The following is a 22,015-nucleotide window of genomic DNA, read 5'->3' as shown; positions in this document are numbered from 1 at the left end:
CCTTAAATTGACGCCATGACTACCACAGATTTTGAAGCTGTGAATAACACTAATATCATTATATGAGTTAATAGATTTCATGTTTATATCCTATAAATTATTAGCCAACAGATAATTTCGTATCGTGTTAGTTTTACTGTAATTATAAAAAATACTGTACCACTTCTATTATATATCCACCCAAGCATTTAGCTCTGATCCTCAAACTAACTGCACAACCAACTAGCACTAAAGCTAAAGCACTAATGGACTGAAGTAGCCGGATGAAAACAAAAATGCTTATTTTCGCTATTCCAATCCAGCCTAATCAGTCTGCTGCTGTTAACCTAGCACCGCAGTGCAGGATGGTTTCTCACAGCTTGGCGTTGTTGTCATTTGAGATGGGTGTCTGGCTTGGAAGTGTTTCGGCCGCATTGCAGGATGACTGTTATCAGTTGCCGGAAGATCAACAGCTGGGTTTTTTTCGTTATTTTTCGTGATAGAGAAATTCTGATTGCAGATTCGTTCTCAGCGACCCCAAGTTTAGCCTGAAGGCTCAGAATGTCAACAATATTTTTGAATAATTAAAAATCATCATGAAAAGTCATTAATATGGTAGTACACCACGTTTCTGGAAACTTTTTACTGGTGATTAGAGTTATTATTGACACACACAAATCAAAATAATCGTGAGAAAGAAAACTGCTGATGAACGCGAATAAGACCGCCACTCCATTGTTCTATTGTCTCGGCTGCTTGGCTGAGCCTGGCTGGAGGGATCAAATAACCGACTGGTTTGATCTTTCGTCTGTCCGCTAGGCGGAACTACGCCGACCATTGCTGGGTGGATGATGTTACTGCGGCCGCTCGCATTCCCACCAACGCTGCTATTATTTGCTGTCTCAGCGCCTAGTCCGAGTCAGACAAGCATCCAGCCTGCACTGCGGAGCTAGGTTTACTGCGGCCGCTCGCATTCCCACCAACGCTGCTATTATTTGCTGTCTCAGCGCCTAGTCCGATTCAGCCAAGCAACCAGCCTGCACTGCGGAGCTAGGTTTACAGCTCTACTGAGGTGTATCATGACTGTATTTGTTTTCGCCAGTCCAGTTGTCTGAAGCTTTTGCTTCCAAAGAAGCTAGCTGCTTGAGGGAGTGGCACTGGGGTGTGGATAATAATAAGTTGCTACTGATATAGTAAGATGATCATCCTTCAATATACTACTACTACAATATACTACCTAAGATATACTACTAATACCAGTCTGTAGAACGTACTTATAAAAGTTGTTTAAAGTGGGTCGTCCACTGCAACCGATTTCGTCCGAACTAGCATCGGCCGAAAACTACCGAACGATCCCCCAACAGGTTCATACGGCCGTCTCCGGCCGATCAATTTGTCGATGCGAATTGAATGAGATTTTCCGGCTCTATCCGGCCGAACTGATTAGTCGAGCTGAGACAACAAAGTGTTCCTAACCTAAAATTGTTTCACAGGCTTGTTTGTATTTGTTTTTGAAGTTGTTCTGTTTAATGATGTTGTAACTATGGACAATGAAAAATTGATAGGTTTGGTTCAAGAGCATGTTCTATTGTGGGATATGTGAGACAAAAGATATAATCTTTGTGATGTTCAAAGGAATCTGGATTGGAAGGTAAGATTATTGTAATAAATAACTAATTTAGTAGATATTTGTTTATACAATTTTCAAAATCTCAATATAGTTGTTTATGAAAAATTTCGTGGCTATGATAGTAGTCAATTCAATATTTAATAGTTCAGCCAACTACTGAACTAGACTGACGTAAACGGTTCCAATGTACGACCATATTCTGCCGAATTAACGGCCGGCAGATTCGTCCGATCCAACGGCCAAACGGATCGGTTGAATACGGTTCCAGTGGACGGTTACCCTAATCCGTCCTGCCAACTGGAAGTACGCACTATCAAAGTTGTAAAGGTGCGTACAGATATACGCGCCGCGAACATGAGCGATTCACTTTTAATCAGCTGATGCCAAGCTTTTTATATCTGTATCTTACCGTTTCTGTAAAAATACAGATATAGTCAGCTGATTAAAAGTGAATTGCTCATGTTCGCGGCGCGTCTATCTGTACGCACCTACACACACACACACATACACACACAGACCAATAACCTTTACTTGGCATGCAAAACTTTGTACTAAGCAAGTTCTTAAATACGAGATAGAGTATAACAGTGTATGGTGTCCTGTATAGCAGAATAGACGCAACAGAGTTTTTCCACTAGCTAACAAAATGCATGGCCTCTTATGGGCGCACGCCGCGTATCTATTCCGCTCGTATATCATCCCCATTCCTCATGAGATAATGCATCCTGTTGATAATCGAAAAATCTGTCGCGTCTATTGTGCTTGTATAGTGGGGTCCTATGAGTGATACAACTTCACTTGCTGAAGCCATGACAGAGAACCTGAGAACTCAGCAGAACTGAGCCAGCCACGTTACTCGATATCATTACAATTAGTCACTACTTGTTGTATACATAATAATGACATCTGCGAATCAGCGCCAGTAGCATCATCATTCTCTCGTTTCATCTTAATCGAGAGAAGTTCAATGTTTGAAATTCATTATACCGTACTGTAGGAATTCACTAGTTTTTATCCAACTACAGGCTGGATATAAGTAGGCTATAAGTCCAAACCATAGGCTACGAACAGTTAAGAGGCAGATCAATCTCAAACACACAATCAATCTCCATGATTAATATATTTTATTCTACACTACATGAGCAGTTAAACAACCCTTGCTAATAATAACTAACTATTATAAAGTATACTTCTGATTTTGTCATCAGTGGCAATGTCTATGGGTTTGACGCCATCATTATCTTCTACAGACTTTTGAGCGCCTTGATCGATGAGAAACTTGAGCACATTGAAATGGCCACAAGACGCCGCATAGTGAATTGCCGTTTGACCATCCTCATCACGCAGTTCGATATCAGCCTTCAAATTGCTGATAAGATGTTTGATCACTTCCAGATTTCCCCGATCAGCAGCCCAGTGTATCAGCCCCAAACCATCAGCATCGATATTGTTGATATCCTCGTTCTTCACAAACTTTTTATACATGTCAAAGTTACCTTCTTTCACCCAATCGTACACTGTTTTGTCGGAATCATCTAAGGGAGTATCATCTGTGGCCATAGTACTGACAGAGATCCAATTTTGGTTGCTACTATTTTCAGACATATCACTCGATATCGATTTCCATTCTGGATCGAACGATTCCACCAACATTACATAGTTATTCATGGCTTCCTCGCGGCTCATGTTTCCCAAACTATTCCAGGCTTCCCATTTCTGTTTGGCCTCCATAGCATACCAACTAGGCCGAGACGTGTTACAGGGACCAGACTTGGCTTGTTTGAAGTAAGCGTACAATTTCAAAAGTTGTGTAGAATTCAACGACGGTGCAATGATATTTACATGGATTGTGGCGGCTACGAACTTGGGGTCCATTTCCTCGCAGCCATCATCCTCCACTTCCAAATCATCCTCAGCTTCCGCCATTTTAATTCAAATATAAAAAGCAAACAAAATTAACAATCCTACTACAATGACAGTTCTACACACGTACACTAGTTATTAGAGGCTGGCTGGAGAAACAGAGTGTTGCCTTCGAGAAAATGCTTCTGGCGACTGGTGGCTGCATCTAATCCGTTCTGATGGCTGAATGTTACGAATCCATAGCCACGAGACATGCCAGTGTTACGGTCGAACACAACGGACACATTGCTAACGTGACCAAACTCCGAGAAATATTGCTTCAGCTCGTTGTGAGCTACAGTCCATGGCACGTTTCCAACGAATATCTTGTGCAGGTTCCTTGCAGCAGAGGCCATTTCAAGCTCTGGTGATTTCAAGAAGATGAATAGTATGATCTTGCATCAACTCGTTGATGTCGATTCCCGAACTGGCACCCAGGCTGTTGAGAGGAATATGTTCACAACGCAAGTTCCACTTGTGCAAGAGATGCTCAATGGACCAGTCGGCAGATCGTTCCTGATAGGCAGACAAGAATCGAGCCTGAGGATTGTTCTCGAGTAGGAAGGTAACAGTGACAATGATGTCTTCAAAGACAGACGGCTCGTAGAAACAGTCGGATCCGATGATGAGGTCGATGGGTCCCAGACTGAAGGTGTTGGCCAAGAAGAGGCCCCAGGTGAGGCCGATGACACGCACTTGGTTGGAGTGGAGGCCGTTGACTTCGCAGCAGCGCCTCACGTGTTGCAGACTTTTGGGCAAGATGGCGCTCTCGGTGAGAGTGACGGTGGCGCCGCACTTGGCTGCTAGGATACCTGGCAACGCTGTTCCCGAGCCCAACTCCACTATGTGCTTGCCGGGCAACTCCAAGCGGTGCTCCCACAGGAACCAGGCCAACACAGGAGCGGATGGCCACGTGTACGAGCTGTAGCTCGCTTGCAGTTGCTGCAATCAAACACAAACAACCTTTCTCACTCAATCATTTAATAAAAAACAGAGAACATCTTCTATTATTTTTGGTTTCAATTATTAATTTACAAGTAGTAATATTACTGTAGTTATAGATGTACTTTAATTTAGTATAATTACTTTAGAATTTACAATTGGTTATTCTTCAAACATTTCAATTTTTTGTTAGGATCTATAATAATAAAGGAAAGAATTGGCTTATGCACGTGCGGGATAGGAAATCACGAATGAAGCATCATCACGTCTGAACTACTGGACAGATTAAATTAAAATTTTTCATATAGATTATCAATTTACAGAGGATGGTTATGGGTCTATTTTAAATTCTTCAAGTTTTCAGTAGGTCAAGTTTTTGATTAGATCCTTGCGGAGCACGGGTTACCTTAAGAGTTTAATTCAGAAAAAAAACACTTCAAATTTCATTTAGAAGATTAAAGAACAGCTTCGAAACACATGTTCAAAAATTAAATCGTAGTATGACAACTTATATTGTTACTGTTCTTCTAATTTACTACAAAAAAAAAATAATAATAAGAGAAAAGGAAAGATAAGTTTATGATGACTAAGTTTGATTTAAGTTTATTTTAGCTATGTTATGATGGTGAGGGATACATTATGTCATGGATAGGCCTACAGATGGTCCCACGAAAGGTGTAACAGCCGAAGACCATAAGATTCTACATGCAATTTACAACAAAAAATGTCGAGTAAAATTTTTTATATCGACCTTAGTTTTCAAGATATTTTCGAGGATTTTTCCATATTTTTGAAAAACGGCAATAACTAGAAAGATCTTGTAGCCTTATAATTGTTACTAAACTTATTTAGTGTCTTATGTATTTTATGAATTTGTGATTTATATAATTGAATATATGTTGAATTGTGTATGCTCACAATGCAGAAATTCTTTACACATTGTCAATAATGTTGTAAACGAATGAAAATTCAAATAAATAATTTGAATTTGAATAATCAGTCAACATTCAATTCTAAGGATATGGTTGGAAAGAGGAAGAAATTTCCAACAAGATTCTTATAATGTGTTCTTTTTTCAACTTTTTATGAGCGTTCAAACGGTTTGAAATTTGGCTTTGTAATCGACGTAGGCCTATGTACTTTTTCAACTTTGAGCGCTCATAAAAGGAACCAATTATAAGAATTCTATTGGGACTTTCTTCTTCTTTCCAACCATATCCTGAGAATTTGTTTTTGACTAATTGTTTTCTACTTATTGACATTTAAAAAAAAAAACGAAAAATCTATACACAGAGTGCGGCATCATAATTTCCTTTTTTGAAATGCTTACTATTCAGTTAGTTAATGACATAGCGGAGTGCTTGTAGTCGCATTAGAGGCGTGATTTTAAAGTTTTGTTCTTGCACAGCGCAGAGCTTGCGCTGTTCCAATGCATAATGGCGACTGAGCTATGCAAGAACATAATGGCGACTGAGCTGTGCAAAAACAAAACTTTAAAACCAGTTGAGGCCTACTTTTCGAGTGGATGTTCAGTGGTTGCAGCCAGCACAGCGTGTCTTTCGGAATCGGTTTCATTTAGCCCCGTTGGCCCGCGTTCCAGACCGGAAATTCAATATTGTTTCATGGGTTACTACGTTTAGAAAAATAGTAAAAAAAAGAAGATCTAAAGTTCCACGTCACATTAGATCACGTGAGAACATCGAGACAGTGAGAGATTCAATTTTGCAATTTATCTCCAAGAAGTTCAGCACGCGAAAATTCGTCAGCCCTTGGACTTTCTGATCGTTTTGTGTGACAGATTCTTTAAGACGACCTTTCCATTTTCATCCATTCATCCATCCATCTATTTTGATTTACAAAATAGCTGTTTTAAAGGAATACTTCCCAGAATGCCTTATCTCAATTAGAGGCGATTTGCAATGGCCGGCTCGATCTCCTGATTTGCCCCCGTGCAATTTTTTACTGTAGATTTTTTGGATTCTTGGGTCTATGTGTACCATTCGAACACCCACCAAGATTTGAAGAGCAACATACAGGTAGTAATTGCCAAAAGTTTGCAAGCAAAGCTTGAAAGGGTGATAATATCAAATACTAAAAATAGGTACTCTAAGTGAATCCACAGTGGGGCACGTCACCTCCATTATATACTCTTTAAAAGTACGTGAAACAAAACTTTAAAAACTTGCATTTTGAAGTTAAAATAAAACACTTCTGACTCTTAAAATCAGTTTTAAAAAGTTTTGAAAAAAGGAAATTATTATGCCGCATTCTCTATATTAAAAACTAAGGCCCGGTAGGACAACAGCCGGTTAAATTTTAACCGTGATTAATTTCACGAGAACAAATTAGAGAAGGCGTTTTTGAAAAGCCTGATCGGCTTCTCCGATTGTTTCTCGTGGAATTAATCACGGTTGAAATTTAACCGGCACTGAGGTCGACATAAGCAAATATTACTGTTTTATTAAACATTTAATGTAGAGTTTATGGTCTTTATTGTATTGTAATTGTTTTTGATGAAAAAACTTTGAATTTGAATCTTCGGCTGTTACACGTTTCGTGGAACACTCTGTATACCTGTAAATATGATTAAAGCGGTTACACATATCCGTAACTGCAAACGATATTATTAGATTGGTGATAGAATACCACTAGCCTATTCAATTCAAATTCTATAATGAAAAAAATAAGCTTAATAAACTTGAATTGAACTGTAGAGACTCCATGAAAATTTACGATAAGCTAGTTTCAGTTGTTACGGCTATTGATTTTTTATATATATATATATATATATATATATATATTATATATATATATATATATATATCAATCTCTAGTAAAGTGATAGTGGTGTGTAACACAACTGAAACTAGTTAGTTATTAGTTGTACTAGTAATTACTTAATTACTTCAATAAATAATTGACAGATTCATTCGATAAGAATATTCACCACTTCATCATTCTCACTACTACACAGGAAGCTGAAGAAAGTACTAGCAAAAAAATTACATGTTGAAACTGCTTCACTACGATGTATGGTTTCAAAAGGTGAGTAAACCCAATAATTAAAAAATAGCACTAAGAACTAATAAAATCTAGAAAAGGAATTTCGCTATTTAAAACATGACAAAAATTTTGAAAGACACAATATGATGGATAGAATTTCCACTTTAAAGTTTTAATTTCACATCTGCAGTAAACCAATGGAAATGAATAAATTTTTAATGATTACTTTGAAATTCGTAAACATTATCCAAGATCAGGACTGAATCAGAAAAAAAATCTTAACTAAATATTTCAAGATTCAGAAAACGAGAAAAATACACGCTGAAACTACGAAACGATTGAATAATAATTATTATTTACATGTGCTTCTGTCTCCTCTAATTACTTGAATGAATAGCATTGCTGAAAGATCACATTGACTTACAAGATGTAAAGAAAATATAATAGGGCTTACTAAATAAACACAAAAGCAAACTGAGGTAGCCTTACTAACTGATCAACAATAACGAGTAACTAATATAGCTACAACAAACATTAATGATAAGTATTTTCCAATCAATATAGAAATTTAATGTAGGATCCAAAACTTCAACTAGAAAAGAAAAGATCGATTGATAGTAAATTCTTCAAATTTAATTACATGATTAAAATTATAGGATTTAGTTGATCAGTTTTAAGCGTTATAGACAGTTGGAAACATAGTTACCAAAGCGGTCTCATTTCTTCATTTAAACAGAAGAAACATAATTGATTGGCGAATAGCAAAGATTAACACACAACAATGAGACAAGAATGAAAAATTAGAATTTTCCATTTAAAAAAAATGGAAAAGTGCTGATGATCCACTGAATGTGGTTTCCCAACTTGGATATGACCCGATATTTCTGAAAATTATGTTTTGCAGTGAGGTTGAAGACTGACCATATTTATGGCTTCCACATTACTTTTTATGGAAATGCTAGAGGCTTCCAAGACGTCAAATGTACATAATTTGATAATTAACATACGGATTTGATCTCTATCTCTATTGTGTATGCTGACAATGCAGAAAATCTTTACATGTTGTAAATAAATAAAAATGCAAATAAATAATTTGAATATGAGCGCTAATTTTCTTATCATCAAATGTGACTTGCTAATATTTTGTTATTGATAATTACAGGCCCATATCACTTCTTCCAGTTATGTCCAAGATAATTGAAAAGGTTGTCAAGCGTAGATTACTTTCTTTCTACAGCAATTTCAAATTTTTTAGTAAGAATCGGTTTCGGTTTACAGAAGGGAAATGCACTGAGGATGCATTGTTAACAGTCATAAAATCTCAACTAAATAATGGATTGAATTGTAATTGTCATGTTGCAGGTTTGTTTATAGATATTACCAAAGCTTTTGATTGTGTCGATCATAAAATCCTATTGAAATTCTTCTCCTTCTCCTCCTTTTTCTTTTTCTTCTCCTTCATCTCCTTCTCCAACACCTTGACCTTCTTCTTCTTCTCATCCTTCACCTTTTCCCTCACCTTATCTGTATTGGATTTCTGGTATTCGTGGAGCTCCATTCCAATGGTTCAAAAGTTATCTTACCAATAGGGTGCAGTGTGTCCGTATTGCAAATAATACGAGTCATTCGTTAGCAATCAGATATGGGGTCCCCCAAGGATCAGTATTGGAGCCTATATTGTTCCTTGCATATATTAATGATCTTTGTGAGGGTGGGTTCGGTGGGAGTGTCACTGCTTTTGCAGATGACACTGCATTGACTTACTCTGCGGATCACCCTCAAATTTTGGAAGGTAAAATGCAGAATGATTTGAATATTTTGAAATATTGGTTTGATCTGAATCATTTGACTAAAACAAAACTAAGATACAAAAAATAGACATGTTTTATTTAGTTATAGAGGGACAGTTGTAATGCCATTTACTCTGTATTATAAATGTGCGGATTGTTTGAACAAAGAAATTCCAAGTACTGTGTCATGAGTGCATTCAAATCGAAGAGTAATCTTATTAAGTACCTTGGAATTTTAGTTGATGAGAATTTGAATTGGAAAATGCACATAGATATAGTAAAGAAGAAAGTTCTATATTTGGTTAGAAAATTCTATTTTTTGCGTTATCTGTGTCCACTATCTGTGTTAAAAACCATTTACTTTGCAATAGTAAACTCTAAATTGCAGTATGGGGTTACATTGTGGGGAGGTACTTATTATTCATCTGTGAAACCACTGTTTATTACACAAAAGAAGTTAGTTAGAGTAATGCTGTTCAAAGGAAGTCGAGAACATGCTCAACCCCTTTTTTCTCAACTGCTTGTGTTTCCTTCAAGACATCTATATGTATTTCGTGTTATAAGGGCTTTCTATTTGAGAAGTGGTAATCTAGTGAGTAATATTAATATATATTCTCAAAGATTGCGGAATACCCAGTCAACTGTGATACCAAGGCCATGCACAGAAGCATATAAGAAATCATTTGATTACTGAAATGTGGAATAAAATTAAACCATCTGAGGAAAATTTGAGGTCAAAACATTTATTGGAAAAGTATATCAGGCAATTTTTTATTAGCATAGTTGATATTGAGAATTGGATCAGATCATTGGGCTGATGGTACTTTATGTTTTTATTTTTTTAAGATTTATTTTTCTGTTACTTTTTTAAAAGGAAATTTGTTTGTGATTAAGTGAGTATCGGGCTTCACTCACTCTTATTTTTGTTAAAATCAAGTTTGGTAACCCCAACACAATTTTCATTACAGGGGTACCACACATTATTGTTTCTTGTACCATAGAGTATGATTGGCTAATTATATAGTAATATAATTGTGTAACATAGAAGTATATTACATTATGTATTGTTCCGTTTTTTTTTCAAGAAATATGAATTTTTATATTCGTTTTTTTTAGCATTAAGTAGCTAGAAAATGTGGCTAATGACTTTTGGTTATATTGTTATGACTGCATATGGCGATTTTTAAATGAGAAATATCTCTTTGTATTCTTACATTGTTAAATTTTTGAGCCATAGCATTTGATAGATTTGGCTGATAACTTAATATCTGTTTTGTTTTTTCTTGTAATATTGTACTGTTGCTTATGATAAACAATAAGTTCTATTCTATTCTATTGAGAATTAGGTTAGCTCTAGGTTTGAGCTGACGATGGAAAGTTGGGAGAAAAATTCCTATCGAAGAAATTACAAGTTTGACAGTCGTGAAAAATTGCAACTTTCTCAAATTTCCAATATAACGTCAGAATCGGATGTAGAATATCATACCCGATATACCAGTAGTGCTAAAAAAGTACAGTGTTGAAGGATTTAAAGAAAAAAAAATTTAATGAAATTTGAAAAATTGCAAAAATTTGTTTTTTTAATACCACTTCTCTCAGAATCATGGGGCATCATAATACGTAAGAATGTTATCAAATTAACTGTATTAGTATTAGAGGTTACTTAAGCCATGTCTAAGGATATAATATACAATAATGAGAGTATATTCATGATATGTATTATAGCAGAGATATATAGAATTCAACTATATTATGGTCGAAAAAGTTTAAATTTAGAACAAACGTAACGGGATGAGTTCAATCACAGCTATCTCCTATAAGTAGATGAATTTGACGGAAGTTTTAGTTAGATAGATAAAAATGTCTTTTATTTTTACTTTATAACATTGTAAAAAGTGATGAGGGCAAGAAGTTTAGGTAAGAAGAAAGCATAAAGAAGAAATATGAATTTTTATATTCGTTTTTTTTAGCATTAAGTAGCTAGAAAATGTGGCTAATGACTTTTGGTTATATTGTTATGACTGCATATGGCGATTTTTAAATGAGAAATATCTCTTTGTATTCTTACATTGTTAAATTTTTGAGCCATAGCATTTGATAGATTTGGCTGATAACTTAATATCTGTTTTGTTTTTTCTTGTAATATTGTACTGTTGCTTATGATAAACAATAAGTTCTATTCTATTCTATTGAGAATTAGGTTAGCTCTAGGTTTGAGCTGACGATGGAAAGTTGGGAGAAAAATTCCTATCGAAGAAATTACAAGTTTGACAATCGTGAAAAATTGCAACTTTCTCAAATTTCCAATATAACGTCAGAATCGGATGTAGAATATCATACCCGATATACCAGTAGTGCTAAAAAAGTACAGTGTTGAAGGATTTAAAGAAAAAAAAATTTAATGAAATTTGAAAAATTGCAAAAATTTGTTTTTTAATACCACTTCTCTCAGAATCATGGGGCATCATAATACGTAAGAATGTTATCAAATTAACTGTATTAGTATTAGAGGTTACTTAAGCCATGTCTAAGGATATAATATACAATAATGAGAGTATATTCATGATATGTATTATAGCAGAGATATATAGAATTCAACTATATTATGGTCGAAAAAGTTTAAATTTAGAACAAACGTAACGGGATGAGTTCAATCACAGCTATCTCCTATAAGTAGATGAATTTGACGGAAGTTTTAGTTAGATAGATAAAAATGTCTTTTATTTTTACTTTATAACATTGTAAAAAGTGATGAGGGCAAGAAGTTTAGGTAAGAAGAAAGCATAAAGAAGAAATGTGACAAGTATGCTCTCCTATTAAAATTTACTGCCTAAATAAGGTGAATTTCACTATAGTGGTAAGCCTGATATGCACCTCAAGGCGAGGCATGTTGTCTCAAGGTGGCCGAGGTAAAGATCATCATAGATTTGATTCTATGAAGGGAGCATTAACAAGCTGTGATCAATTTGCCAGGGTGACATTTTTGAACGAGAAGTCATGTGAACATCAGCTACCTAATTTCAGCATAACAAGGGCTAATCTAGTCACAATAACTATAAAATGGTACTCTGGGGCTATGTGGGTGACTGTAAAATAATTCTTCTTTACAGAAAAATGTATCCGAAAAGTTCACTACTTGGAACACTCTCAACCCATTTTCAGGCGAATCAGGAGAATCGTGACTGCATCCGGGGAGTACTTGTACAGCTCACTGCTGCTCATACGAAGGGAGGTTCATGTTTTCGAGGGGAGAGGCCAGTTTCACAGCTATAACACTAGGAGGCGAGAACTCCCTACCTTAGACTAAAAAGGCTGCATGGTTGATACACGAATGCCACAAGTTGTTCGTGAGATGGAAATTGGGAGTTTCTGTAAGCTTCTACATGAGAAACTGATCAATATTTAACCATAACTTAGACAGGATGAGATAGGTGATTTTTTGGAATAATTTTCAGACTGCAAGCATGCTGGATGTCCTTGGCCTGCAAGCGATAGTTGAAGAGCAGAATTACACGAAGAGAGGTATCTCAAGCTAATTCTCACAGTCATCTCAAGCTAATTTTATTTATTTGACAAAATGATCATGGATAGAAACTAATGAATTACTAAAGTCTTGTAGACCCGCGCGCTTGGTATCTAAACTATTTCTAAAAATGTTGATCTTCAGTGAACTAAAATAGCCAAAATAATAAAGCGCCCAGCCTAATCTCAATCCTACTATACCAATTTTAATGATGCAAGGGTGACCACTTCAAGAGCCAAACTCCTCTAAATACCATTTATAAGTTTCCCGGTGGTTTGGAACGCTTCTAGCTGTAGGCTTACTTATCTCTTATCATCATTCGTATCAATATCCACGCACAAGCCAAAAGCTCATGTGGCTTCTCTTCTCTTAGATAGTAAGTGGTGCTCTGCATCTCAGTCAGAACAATGATGTCCTTTACTTCACCAGTAAATCCAGGACACCCTTTAGCACTCAGGCTCACATCATACGATTGAGATCCTATGATATTCTTGATTGAACGCAATTGCAGGATATCAAATTAGTCAACGATTTGATCATCAACTGGGTTCTTGTTGACGAATTTCATGCTGACATCGCAATCATAGCCTTTTATGGGAAGCCGTCTAGTTGTCACCCGGACTACTTGACACCTGTTCATTTTGGCCATAGGCGACTACTTGTACCCTCGTAAAAATATACCATTGCCGTCAAGTTGTCCCCCCGACTACTTGACACCTACTGGACCAAAGGTGCCAACTAGTCATGACCGTAAACGACAACTTGACACCTCGCGTCAGGGTGTCCCCCCGACTAGTTATCACCTCCTTAGAAAGGAGACAAGTTGACGGGAATGGCTCACGTCTACATGAAACCTTGCACGCTGGCGTCTAGGTGTCACCCCGACTGACTACTTGTCACCTACAGAGCACCAGTTGGCACAACTTACACCCCTGCGGGAGGAGGGATCAAGCAATTTTTATTACTGGTTATAATGTAGAATTGAATTCTAAACACTTTTGGTTCAGTAACATTTTCCCGAAAACGCACGGTTCGGGAGATATTCTCCGTCTTTGCTATTTTTAGGAAAAAAATTTCGTGTTGGTTGAAAACAGAAAAAAATGAATAATAAGCCCTTTTAATGACTGAACCGGATGTAGAACACAATTTCAAACACATTTTGTTCAGTTATATTTTCCCGTTAGACGCACCGTTTACGAGTAAATTGAGCCTAATGCTAGGACAGTCAAATTTTCATCCATCAATGATATGGCAGATGAAGCTATCAGTCTGGTTATCAACTGAGGTATTACATGAAGTCTGGTAATTAATATGAGGATAAATAATTATTTATATACACTTGCACTCAGATTGCAATCAGACCATAAGAAGGCCAATGAGAATCTTCAAGTTGTGTCTGTGTCTTCTACACTCACAGACACTGTTCAAACAAATTTTATGAGTATGATTATTAAGAAGAGTAGCGTGTTGCCATATCTATCACTGCAAATATTGAAGTGATATATTATAGTAAATAAGTGGCAATGAGAGTAAATATGAGATAGAAATTGAGGCTCACTCACAAAGACATGATGTTGAAAATATCTTATTATATCAAAATTAGGAATCTTAATGCCTTTTCATATAGAACTTGATAGTTAGGCTTCATTTTCCAACTTTCAAATGAAGAGCCAGCTGGAATGGTGATTTCTTGTGGAGTGGAGTCGAGGGGATAGGTTGTCGTGACCGTAGACGACTAATTGTACCCTCGTAAAAATATACCATTGCCGTCAAGTTGTCACCCCGACTACTTGACACCTACTGGACCGGAGGTCCAGTCTGGCATAGCCAGCACGGAATTTGACTGCCAAAAATTGAATTCCAGGTATGACTCCTATTCCTCTTTCAAATTGGCTGTAGCCGATAAGTTCTTTGATCGTGTGCTGTCTGCTGAATTTTGGACGGAGGGGACTTTAGTTAAAAAATACATCCCTGCAAACAGGAAAAATAAGCAATCATCTAATGTTTTTTTAAGCAGTCCAAAACTGGCTCCTCAACTGAAAGACTAATCGATTCTGACGATTGTGTTTCCATGCATGATTTTCCTTGTGATAAACTGCTTTTTGACATGCTTTTTTATAATGTGCAATGCATTAAAAATAAAGTGAATGAACTGGAATTGTTTCTTAGCACAAACATGAGATTTAAATTGCTGTGTCTGTCTGAGCATTGGATGTGCTTGGATGATCTAAAACTTTTAAAAATTGCTGGATATGAGTTGGTAGCCTACTTCTGTCGAAGTGAGTTCCAGTGTGGTGGTGTTGCTATTTATATAGACACATCTGTGATTGCCCACTTTGCATGCATTGACATTTCTATGCACTGTGTTGAAAAAGAGCATGAATTCGCATGTGTATCCCTTTTGCATGCGAAGTTGTACATTGTTACAGTCTATCGGTCACGAACTGGTTGCCTTCAAAATTTTTTCAACTCACTTGAGGGACTTGTCATTCAGTTAGCTAACTTAAATCCAGGTTTTAACATAATTGTTGGCGGTGACTTCAACATTGACGTGTTGAAGGCTGACCACAGGACAAGGGAGTTCGTTAACCTACTTAGATCTCTGGACCTCTATGTGGCTAACTGGCAGCCCACTAGATTGGATGCTTGCCTCGATAATGTGATTACAAATCTGAACATTGGCAATAACATTAGTTGTTCAATAGTAAATCCTCTCCTCAGTGACCACCTGGCACTCGGTTGCAATGTGGAATTGCCAACTTCCACCAACCCTGCCTCTATACCTGCAGGGCGTGATCGATTCACTTGGGTGCGACCCATCAGACAGGGTGGACGCGAGCGTTTCCTGCATTATCTGACTCTGATTGACTAGAGCTTTCTGAAGGATCATCCTGATGCACAGCCCAATTTCACGGCGTTTTTTGATAACTCCTGACTGGCTTCAACAACTGCTTTCCACTAAAACGTCTCCTCTCTGGAAGTCCTGGTAAAGGTGGTGCACTGTGGATTACGGACGACCTTCTTGACCTGAGAGACCTGGTTCTTATGGCGTATGAGCGGTTTCGGGCTGATCGACTTCTGTCCTCTAAACGGACCTACATGGGACTTACCAGCGGGCTGCTCGTGCGGCCAGGATGCGCTACAACTCTGAGCTGATTGACCGGGCACCCAATAGGTGCAAAGCTGCCTGGGGTATCATCAGGGCCGCTGCGGGTGTGCCAGCTCCTGGTGCTGTACCGGTATCTGCGGATGATCTTCACGACGCGTGGACCAGCTCTATTCGCGGTATCTGCGAGGGGATCAGAGATTCCCTGTGGTGGCGGCGGATCTGCTCTCGGCTTCGGTCCGGCCCCCCGCTCTTCGGCTGTTGACATGGCGCCGTATTACTTGTGATGATGTCACTCGAGTTGTGAACTGTTTGAGCAACTCGGTTAGTAGAGACATTTATGGTATGACCAGTGCTACTATTAAGGATGTATTAGCTCTTATTGTCTCTCCCCTGACTGCTTGTATTAATCTGTGTTTCCAGCAGTCTGTATTTCCTTCTCAGCTTAAAATTCCTAAGACAGTGCCTGTCTTTAAGAAGGGTGATAGGCATGATCCTACTAACTATAGGCCTATCTCCATCCTGCCTATTATATCGAAGATATTTGAAATCCTTATTGCTGAGCAACTCCTTGCTTATTGTGACCAGTGCGGCCTGTTTGCGAACACCCAGTTTGGTTTTAGGAAAAATAGATCCACCACTGATGCAGTAGATTTCCTGCTTTCCAAAATATTTGATTGCTTTGAGGCACGTGGACTTGCTGGGCTCACCTTGTGTGATCTCAGCAAGGCCTTTGATACAATGGATCATGCTATTCTCGTGGACAAGCTTAGGCATTATGGTGTGGGACCGTCTCCTCTCAAACTGATTCAGGCCTACCTGGGGGGTCGCAGACAGGCGGTGCTGGCTAATGGAGTTCTCTCTGAGATCAGGGATTGTGTTGACTGTGGAGTGCCTCAGGGCTCTGTCCTGAGGCCTCTGTTGTTTCTTATTTCAGTAAACGACATAGCTCAGGTGGATGGCAGGTGTGTTGTCTGTTATGCGGCCGACACCACCTTCTTCAATGCTGGTCGCGAGATGGGAGGGCTGAGGGCAGCTATGGTGGAGACTGGGGCATTTGCGTCGGACTGGTTCTCTGCCAATCGCTTCCTCCTCAATGAAGACAAAACACAGTCTATTGTGTTCAGAAATGTCTCAGAAATGGGAATGGATACAATTTTGCCCCCGTCAAAATGTTAGGGTTTACCCTTGACAGGAAGCTCTCATGGGGCGAGCACATTGAGACAGTCTGCGCCAGGTTGAGCAGAGTAGATTCAAGATTCGTTTTATTAACCATCAGGCTACAATATTATAACATTAGGCAAGTCATAATACATACTTTTAAAAAGTAGGCTACACACAATTGAACAGAATATCGATACAAATTGAACAGATAAAGCATATCTACATTACATTCAATTCAGGTATTCCTCGAGTGAGTAAAAGGCATTATTTTAGATTAAAGCATATATAAAAGGCATTATATTAAAGCATATCTACATATGTAGAGTAGAGTAGTTTTCCTGCTGAGAGGTCTCAAATACAGTGTGCCACCTCATTATCTTAAAATGTGCTATTTTGGCTTTTTTCAGAGCTTGATTTTATATGGCCTCCCCCTCTGGGGTGGAGCCACAAATGTCGCCCGAGTCCTTCGTCTCCAGAAATGGGCCCTGAGGATTATTTGTGGGGCTGGTAGATTAGCTCACTGTCGCCCGCTCTTTATCAAAGAGAGGATCCTCACCTTCTTCTCCCTCTATGTTCTTCATACCCTTTGCAGAACACATGCAAACGTGGGGTTGCTCTTGACCCGACAAAGCTTCCACCCGTATGAGACTAGGGGGTAGACTCAGGCTGGATTTACCCTACCAGAGGCTGAGCAGAACTCGGACTGGTCTGGCACATATGTCTATCAGCCTCTATAATAGGCTGCCTCTGTTGGCCAGGGATCTGCCTGCTGTGCGGTTTCGAGGTGCTGTGAGGAGCCTGCTGAAGGATCACCCTCTGTACTCACTCCGTGAGTTCTTTATGTTGGAGAGCAGTGTGGTGAGTGCCTATTTTCTCATTTGATTTCTGCCTCCGGGCAGTTGTTTTTCTTTTACTTTTTTGACGTGTCCCAGTGGGCTTCACTTTAGTGATCCCTTTTATGGACCTATTTAAATAAATAATAAATACTAGGTACCAACTAGGCTTACCCTCAAAAAGCTTCCTCCTATGCGGCTGAATCGCAAAGTTGTCTCTGCCTCTAGTGTTGTAGGAGTGCGTATCGGAGATAAGTGTCAGGTCCATTCTATTTTTTACAGTATGCATGATCATTCTAAACATGTAAATCGAAGGCACCGTCAGCAGCGACAATGATCTGAACGCATCTCTACAGGGGTGATTAAATCCAAGGCCCGCTATATACCGTATTGCCCTCTTTTGTAGTACAAAGACCCTCTGCATATTTTCCTTTGTGGTACAACCCCAAGCTCTATACCATATGTGAGGTAACAGTAAAAAGTAGCGAAGTATGCAACTTTAACGGTGTTTTGTGGGACATACTTCGCAAGATTTCTTAAGAGGAAGAGACTTTTACTTATTTTCTTCACAATATTATCAACATGCATTGTCCATGTCAACCTGTCATCAAAGTACACCCCCAACATATTAACTGTATCCGTGCACTCAATTTCATCTTCTCCAATACATAATTGAGGAAGAGTAGCGGCAGATTTGAAGTGGATAGTTTGACTTTTTGTAGAATTAATTGATAAGCAGATTTCATTGAAATACTGAACAACAGCATTTGTGGAGATGTTCATGTCTATTTCAAATTATTCACATCTTTATCTGAGAAAAAAAGAGTTGTGTCGTCAGCATATAGTGTCAAGTGAACTCTGTCAGATACCGCTGAATGAACATCAGAAATATACAGAAGGAAGAGTAGCGGGCCCAGGATTGAACCCTGAGGGACGCCAAATTTAAGTTTCATTTTGGAAGAGGAAACTTCTCCAGAGGTCGAAGATATGGTGACATACTGAATGCGTTCAGTTATGTATGATTCCAATAGTTGGTAGGGGATACCTCTCACTCCCAGGCCTCGCAATTTAATCAGCAGGACTTGAAATCGACACGATCAAAGGCCTTCGAGAGGTCTAAGAGAACAGCCGAGGAGTAATTTCCTTTATCTAATTCATCTAATATTCTCTCATACAGATTTATTGCTGCACCAATAGTCGATCTCCCTTGACGAAACCATATTGATAGGAAGGAATAAGCTTGAATTTGAACAAATAGCTAGTTAATCTTATATGGATTATTCTTTCGAAAATTTTTGAGAGGGCGGGCAGAATTGAGATGGGTCGATAATTAGCGATATTCGTTTTATCTCCTTTTTTATAGATAGGAGTGACTTTAGAGATTTTCAGGCGATCTGGGAAAACTCCCTGTTCAAGCATTGAGTTTATGATGTTGACGAGAGGGGAAATTAGCTCGCTAATACATTTTTCATTACACTCATAGATAATCCATCATAACCTTTACTTCGCTTAGATTTTATACTCTTAATGATGGAGAGAACTTCATATGCATTTGTTGGAGAGAGAAACATATTATGGTTTGGTTCAGGCATACTATTCGCAAATCCTTCTCTAGCACTGCTTTTCAATCTCTCTCTTTCAGTTTGCATTCCCACTGACACAAAATGCTCATTAAACATCTTTGCTATCTCACTTGGATTTCTAATCATCTCATCATCAACTTTAATTTCAGCAATCCCGGACTGACTTGTAGTTCTGCTCCCATCAACTCTGAAGCTATTGATCACGTTCCAGCAACTTTTGGATTTGTTGTCAGATTTAGAAATAAAATCGCCGTAAAAGTTTTTCTTTGCTGTGACAACCGCCGCATCATAATGTTTTTTAATTCTATTTATTGCACTCATATCCACCTCTTGTCCTGCCTTCATCCTTTGGGTAGCCATGTTCAGATATAGGCGCATTTGCTCCAACTCCTGAGTTATCCAGTTACCTTTTATGCCACTCTTAAAAGAAGACAAGTAGACGGGTATGGCTCACGTCTACTTGTCCCCTAAAAACCGGTTTTAAAAGGAGACAAGTAGTCGGGGTGTCAAATTGTCGGGGTGGCACCTAGTCGCGTACCCCCGTTTATGAGTCTAAGTTGAGCTTCTCCTTTTTGCGGTAAGATGGCGTACGAGGCTGTATTTTAGTTACAACCAATCCCACAATGACGAAGGAGAGCAACCCTAGCAACCCTCCGACCACCAACTTCTGCAGCGAAGTTCGAACAATTCGCAGTTTGGCCAACAGTGGATAAACGCCAATCTCGAAGATGGGGATGAACAGCATGATTAGAACAGGGTTGATAACTTGTATCTGATCCGGCTTAATCGTGAATTATGCTCCCAGCTCACCATTCATGCAGGTAGCTTGGAAAGTCCAGGTTGTATTCTGTTGTTCAAACAGCGACCAGAACAAAATGGTTGGCGAGAATAGTAAAATAATTTAATGATAGTGATAATAGTTTATTGGGCATTAAACTAAATTCCAAATAAATGCTGCAAATCACCCTGAAGACTTCTGCTACTGCAGACATTGACAACAGGGTTAACAGCTAGATGGAAATTCGATGAGAACTACTATCCAAAAATTAGTTACCAGCCCGGGTACTCGAACCCGGTACCTCCCAATTCCTAGTCAGGAATGCTTACCCTTACACCAAACTGACAATCTCTGGATAGCAGCGCTCATTTAATACGAAGCCATAGCGGCCAACCAGTTACCCTGTTGTCAATGTCTGCAGTAGCAGAAGTCTTCGGGGTGATTTGCAGCATTTATTTGGGATTTTCGTTTAATAATAATTATATATTAATTAGCATTTGAATAAATGCATTCTCTATTTAATTCCATCCGTAAATTCCTAAATTCATTTTTCTTCATCAAAGACCAGTGAACTGGATAGATGGCGTCATGAATAGATGGCAGGTCAGGCTATGTTGTTCTTGCGTGCATCGAAATATTCACTCATGTTGTAGAATGGGTGAAAACTCAGCAAAACAAAATTAAAAATTCGTGTTGATGATATTTTTGATACTTGTGAAGCAGGTTAGATTTGGTCATAAATTAATATTGTTTTGTACTTACGCTTTAGAATGAGAAAAAAGGTTGAATAAAGTACACTTACTCAATAGACTAAAAGTAATAATACTATTTTGGCTGTGTTTTCTATACACTTACTCAATAGACTAAAAGTAATAATACTATTTTGGCTGTGTTTTCTATTACATGCTAGAAATTTATAATAAACTTAGTTAGCCTACCAGTGTTAGAAGAATAACTTTGAAGTACCTAAACTTATAGAGCAATGAAACTCAAAATTTGTTTTAAAAACCACGAACATATTGTGGTTGATGAAATAATTTCTTTTGACAAACTAAATATTTAGAGGCCTGATAATTAAAAAATAACTAAATAATTAATCAATGATTTAATATCTATACGCTCAAACTACCAGCACGCTTTCTTCTTTTGAAATTAATGTTTCTTAGTTACTGGTAGCTCACACTAGCATAAAAATAAAACCATCGTTTTATAAGAAAAAAATCCTGAGTTAAACCAATTATTCTATATTGTTTTATAATAATCAGTTGGGGTGAAAAATACAATAATGGTGTGCTGTTGAATTATTGTAAAGGGCACGAATTCTAGGTTACCGGAATTACGCATTCGTGTTAGATGAAGTTTACTCTTCAATCAAACTTTCAGTTATATTGATTCTAAATTGAAAAAATAATTACCTCAGGAATAAGAATTTCTAATGATTCAACGTCGTTATTTCCACTGCGATTTAAGGGCGAAGAAAATACAAATTTTTTGACTTGCTCAGTTACGCCATCGGACATTGGTAGAGTAGCATCAGCATCAGCAATATCATCAATAGCATGCCTTGAGCATTGGTGACTTGATAATTAAACGTGTATCCTGAGCAATGTCACAAAACTGAAAGAAAATTTTCTCAATAAATTCTCATCAGTCGATTTTTTAGGCTATGCTTTAAATATTTACATATATGTATATATATATATTTTTTTCATTTTAATATTATTAATAGATCAGTGAATTATTCCAGATGTGGGACGACGACATTTTGTTTTTTAACGACAT

General features: G+C 37.9%; 3 protein-coding genes across 4 annotated transcripts; all 3 read right to left on the bottom strand.

The window, feature by feature from the left end:
• Positions 1-2,710: 2,710 nt before the first annotated feature.
• Positions 2,711-3,570, bottom strand: LOC111057887 (acyl-CoA-binding domain-containing protein 6). Its single transcript, XM_022345388.2, has one exon. It carries the CDS (start codon positions 3,533-3,535, stop codon positions 2,780-2,782), a length of 756 nt encoding a protein of 251 aa, XP_022201080.1. The 5' UTR covers positions 3,536-3,570; the 3' UTR covers positions 2,711-2,779.
• On the bottom strand, positions 2,711-21,857 carry LOC111057970 (methyltransferase-like protein 23). 2 transcript variants are annotated; one of them, XM_022345498.2, is made up of 2 exons: positions 21,649-21,857; positions 2,711-4,453 (listed from the first exon to the last, which is right to left on the bottom strand). In XM_022345498.2, the coding sequence occupies exons 1-2, from the start codon at positions 21,751-21,753 to the stop codon at positions 3,869-3,871; spliced, it is 690 nt and encodes a 229-aa protein (XP_022201190.1). In that variant the 5' UTR covers positions 21,754-21,857; the 3' UTR covers positions 2,711-3,868. The 2 variants fall into 2 exon arrangements, with proteins under 2 accessions (XP_022201190.1, XP_039290532.1); XM_039434598.1 differs by lacking the exon at positions 21,649-21,857 and adding an exon at positions 15,880-16,158.
• On the bottom strand, positions 3,550-3,906 carry LOC111058061 (SRA stem-loop-interacting RNA-binding protein, mitochondrial-like). The gene has a single exon (XM_022345590.2). It carries the CDS (start codon positions 3,865-3,867, stop codon positions 3,604-3,606), a length of 264 nt encoding a protein of 87 aa, XP_022201282.1. The 5' UTR covers positions 3,868-3,906; the 3' UTR covers positions 3,550-3,603.
• Positions 21,858-22,015: the final 158 nt, after the last annotated feature.

The sequence above is a fragment of the Nilaparvata lugens genome, chromosome 8, assembly GCF_014356525.2.
Source record: "Nilaparvata lugens isolate BPH chromosome 8, ASM1435652v1, whole genome shotgun sequence".
NCBI lineage: Eukaryota > Metazoa > Arthropoda > Insecta > Hemiptera > Delphacidae > Nilaparvata > Nilaparvata lugens.
Note: the sequence above shows the minus strand (reverse complement) of the source record. Positions and strands in the feature narration are given on the sequence as shown.